At 37.4% G+C, this 4213-nt stretch overlaps 1 protein-coding gene across 1 annotated transcript in view; it reads right to left on the bottom strand.

Moving 5' to 3' along the window:
• The window catches only part of LRMDA (leucine rich melanocyte differentiation associated), a 636729-nt gene that overhangs the window by 604983 nt on the left and 27533 nt on the right, over positions 1–4213 (bottom strand). Inside the window, exon 5 of the mRNA XM_031061803.1 lies at positions 609–709. Coding sequence (XP_030917663.1) covers positions 609–709 — 101 coding nt within the window. The remainder of the gene's footprint in view (positions 1–608; positions 710–4213) is intronic.

Raw genomic sequence — 4213 nt, 5'->3', positions numbered from 1 at the left:
CCTCAGGAGGCTCTCTTACAAGAATTAAATGAAATGGGATGCTGTAGTAGCTCACAGCAATACTACAGAATCCTAAACCAATCCATATATTAAAATACTTAGAAGTAATTACAAATTCTAACTGCGCTTAGATTTAGCACTTAACTACACAGATGCACAAAAATAAGATCATAAAACAAAACACATCATCTGGGAAAAGAGCATTATAAAGCATTTATAGTAATAACCAGAAATCCATAAATAAAATTTTTAGAAAGGGAGAGAAGCACATCCTTACTTGTGTTTTGGTTAAGGAAAATTCACTTTTGATCCCATTCTTCACTTCTTCAGGTAACGATGTTTATTTTCCAATTTAAGTAGAGAACAAAGCATAAGCTTCTCAATGGGAATCATTTATGTTTACACATATTAGTTTTCCAGACTTACCTGGTTATTTGTGCTCCAAGTGTGGGAGAAAAGGAGACAAACATTACCTATAAAACAGTGTCATCCATTTGATAACATTTAAATGTACCAAATAAACATTTTTCTACTTTGAAAAAAAACCCAATCTATTTTAGGAGCTGGAATTCCACATTGCACTTGAAAAACTATCTATTGCCACATACCTTAGCAAGTTGAAGCTAAGATCTAGCCTTTTTGCCATGTGCCCATATTTCCTTCCTAGGAATTCTGGAATTTCTTCACAGTCCTGACTAATATAGGACACCTGAGAAAGAAGCAACAAGGAAACATTTCATGAGTAGATTTAGTTCCCTGTCCAGATTCTGTCTCATTGATAAAATGATAACATACAATGAATTGGCATTACAGCTTGAAACTATATAAGTTTTACAGCTATAAAATCTATCACACAAACTAATTTTCCTATTGATACCATCTACTTAATATTTATTACATCCATAGTCTTTATGTATGTTTTGTCTCCTTCCAGGTAAAAATACTTCAATTAAATGTATCACATTTCTTCCATTTCACTGTTAATACTTTGATCTAATGTTACTTCACATTACCATTCTGACATGCTCCCAAAGAAATTTGTTTGAAGGATCAGAAGCCATCCAAAGGATCTTCCAGTTTTGCCCTTCATATACAACAAAGGTTGTTTTCTAAATTTAGGTGCAGAAATACCTCAGCGTACAGTCAATCCATTCCAATCATTCCCTGAGAAGATTATTACTCCCAGTAGCACACTAGGGACAGAGCAAGAAGGCGGCCCATGACCATGAAAATGAAGCATGCAGCTTCTTTTCAGACAGTCACAGAAGTCTTAAAGATTTCTGGCTTCTCATTACCCTCACATACACGTACTCTTTTTCATACCAGCCCATCTAACCCATCTTCAGCAAACACAGGAAGAATTAGTGGCAGCACAAAACCAGTCTACTCAGATTCTGTTTGGTTTCATTTGTTTTTAGTTGGGATGAAGTGAGTGACAATATTTCCAGAAAAACACAAAAAGTAAAGCAGCTAAACTTTTTCTATTATTTCTGCTGTACTGTTTTAGAACTCATTGGTTTGATTTCTTCAAAGAAATCCCACAAAGCTTTTCAAAACTATTATCAAGAATTCTATACATCTATATTGGCTCATCCTTACTGCGTTCAAAATACTGACATTTCAGATTTTGTGCTGCAGAAATCTTAGCTTCCCTTAATGACCAACTAGCAAGTTAAGCACCACTATCTCTACAATACTGTTATTATCCGCTTGTTTAATTATAAAGTCAATTTCAATACCATATTCCACCAGTCTAAAATACACTGGATGAAAAATATGCAAAAAAAATCCATCAAAGTTGTTTTGATAGTATTCCACCTTCTGTTAAAACAGAGACTCCTCTGCAGAGCAGACTGACAGTATGTACTTCTGCAAGTCATCCTGATCTCCTACGCTCTAAAAATGATTGCATCTGATAATACTATATGGCATTCCATTTAATTCATTTTGTTCAATAACTTCAACAGATAAAGCTGACAACAGTGAAATAATTTTTATGAGCAGAAAACAGGTAGCTTGAAGCTCAGTTTAACAACGTCTTCCCCTTGTTAAATCAGACCGGCTCTTGCAATATATTCTGTTACCAGACATAGACACAACTTGAGCACATATAAGAACAAAAGGGAAAGGAACTGTTTTGGGTAGTTGGCATCCTAATGGTTTCTATATAACAGAAAATGCTTTACAGAATTTATTGAATTAAATATGTTGGGGTTCTCCTCCAGTTTACGTCTAAGATAATCACAATGTGTTTTACAACATACACAAAGGTATGCATAAAAGAACTGCATCATTCTTCACCGAATTGTAGATTTCTTTAAATTAATGCTTGCAAACCCTTCGAAAAACATTAACAGATTAACACTTTGGATTAAGCATTTGGTTCAACGTAATGCGTTGAAATAGAAATAACTACAATATGATGCCTATTAACACTAAGAGGACAAGAATGTCTTGAGGAGCTACAAACACAGCAAGAGCACAGACCCTCACCTGGCTTTTCACCCAGGGAGGTGTGGCTGAGAAGGAGCAGGGGACTCTGGCCTGCTACACACTGCTTTAGAAACTTACCTGGCCATCAAAGCCCTATCCACAAGAACAGAAGTTAAAGAAAAAAATTCAAACAAATGTCATTTAGAGCACACAGGAGACAAAATACATAAAATGTTTCAAAGGTTTAGCCTTTGAACAGTTATAATATGTAAATATATTTATACAACTGGTACAAACAGATTATTCACAGGCATATTTGCAGATGACATATTGTTATCATGGCCTCTCAATGCTGAGGCCTTGTAAAGGCATTTTATTTCCACAGAGTCCACTTCAGCACACTCATAGTACAATGCTAATATAAAACAAGGTGTCAGCAGACAGAAGAAAGAAGAATATTTCTTTATTTTCTTTGTTTCACTTCAAAATCATTAACTCAGGAAACAATAAAATGTACATAATTCAGTATTCTTCCTTTTGCTTCCTCTTCAAATACCCTCAAAATGACTATGAGCTTCCAAGTACATATCCAGAGATGTCACCACTGAGAGATGAGAGCAAGCATACTTTTCCCAAGACTCCAGCTCTTTGGCTGCAAGGCACATCAGTAACAGCAGATTTCTTAGATTTTTCTATACCAGTCACAGACCATCACACAGGATTAAAAACTGGATGTAGAGGTTTCCATGACCTAATTCTCTGACTCAGATATAGTGAAGGTTGGTCACAGTCAGTCATTACTGGTGGCCTACTCAATACCCCACCAAAATTTTCAGTTTCCCACAAAGGCCAGCATCAGATAGGCTATGGAGGCCTGAGATATTCTTGCAGATTCTTCAACACACTGTATACAATTCATGAAAAAGACATGTTGTTACAAAATATTCAAAACATAAGTTAACTATCAGTAGCAGTTGCACCTCTCTTCCGTTTTAGTTTCAGAGGATATCGCCCTTTAGTCTCTGTGATCATTCTACAATGATACTGTAATCTTAATAACCCATAGAGTAAGGTCTTTATTAAGGAATGTCACCAAAAAGGTCACGTCTGAACTCTCAATACTGCATATTCTCTCCCATTGAAGGGAACTATATCTGGAGAATATTTCCAGTCAGCTGAGCATTACATTTAACTCTATGCTGTTAGAAGATTGTATGCTGGGCACATAGCCAAATTAAGGGGCTCAAGGCATGCTCGGGGAAGAAGGCAGTGTGTCACTCAGTGCCAGGGTGCACCACAGAGACCACAGGAACTGTTTCCTGCAGCAGCTTCAAAATCAGCCAATTAACTGCCTTCATATCACACACATATTTACATGAATTCCACACAGAAATAGTGACCAGATTAAAGAAGCAATTAGATGGGCAGCACCCTGGTTAAATGGCAAACCATTTTCAAAAATAAGACACGCTTCCTTCTCCTTAGGGGGGGGGAAAATGTTCTAACTTTAGTCACAGGTTCATCACTAATGTCATCAACTTTCACAAAGAATTTTTTTCAGCAGCCATACAAGGCGCTGGGTAAAAGTCAGCAGGCTGTGTTATATTTCCCAACTTCTCCTTAACCAAACCGAAACATGCATAAGCGGTTTCAGGAGGAACAACAAACACTTAGCAGATTTCACTCCTTCTCCTTCAGCTCGCTCCCGCGGCTCCCCAGCCGGACAGAGCAAGCGCGGTTCGGAGCGGAGCGCATGCCGCTGGGAGCGCGCTGCGCGGGA

This window comes from Geospiza fortis, unplaced genomic scaffold (assembly GCF_000277835.1).
Source record: "Geospiza fortis unplaced genomic scaffold, GeoFor_1.0 scaffold130, whole genome shotgun sequence".
Lineage (NCBI taxonomy): Eukaryota > Metazoa > Chordata > Aves > Passeriformes > Thraupidae > Geospiza > Geospiza fortis.
The sequence above is the reverse complement of the archived record's forward strand: the minus strand, read 5'-3'. Positions and strand labels throughout refer to the sequence as shown.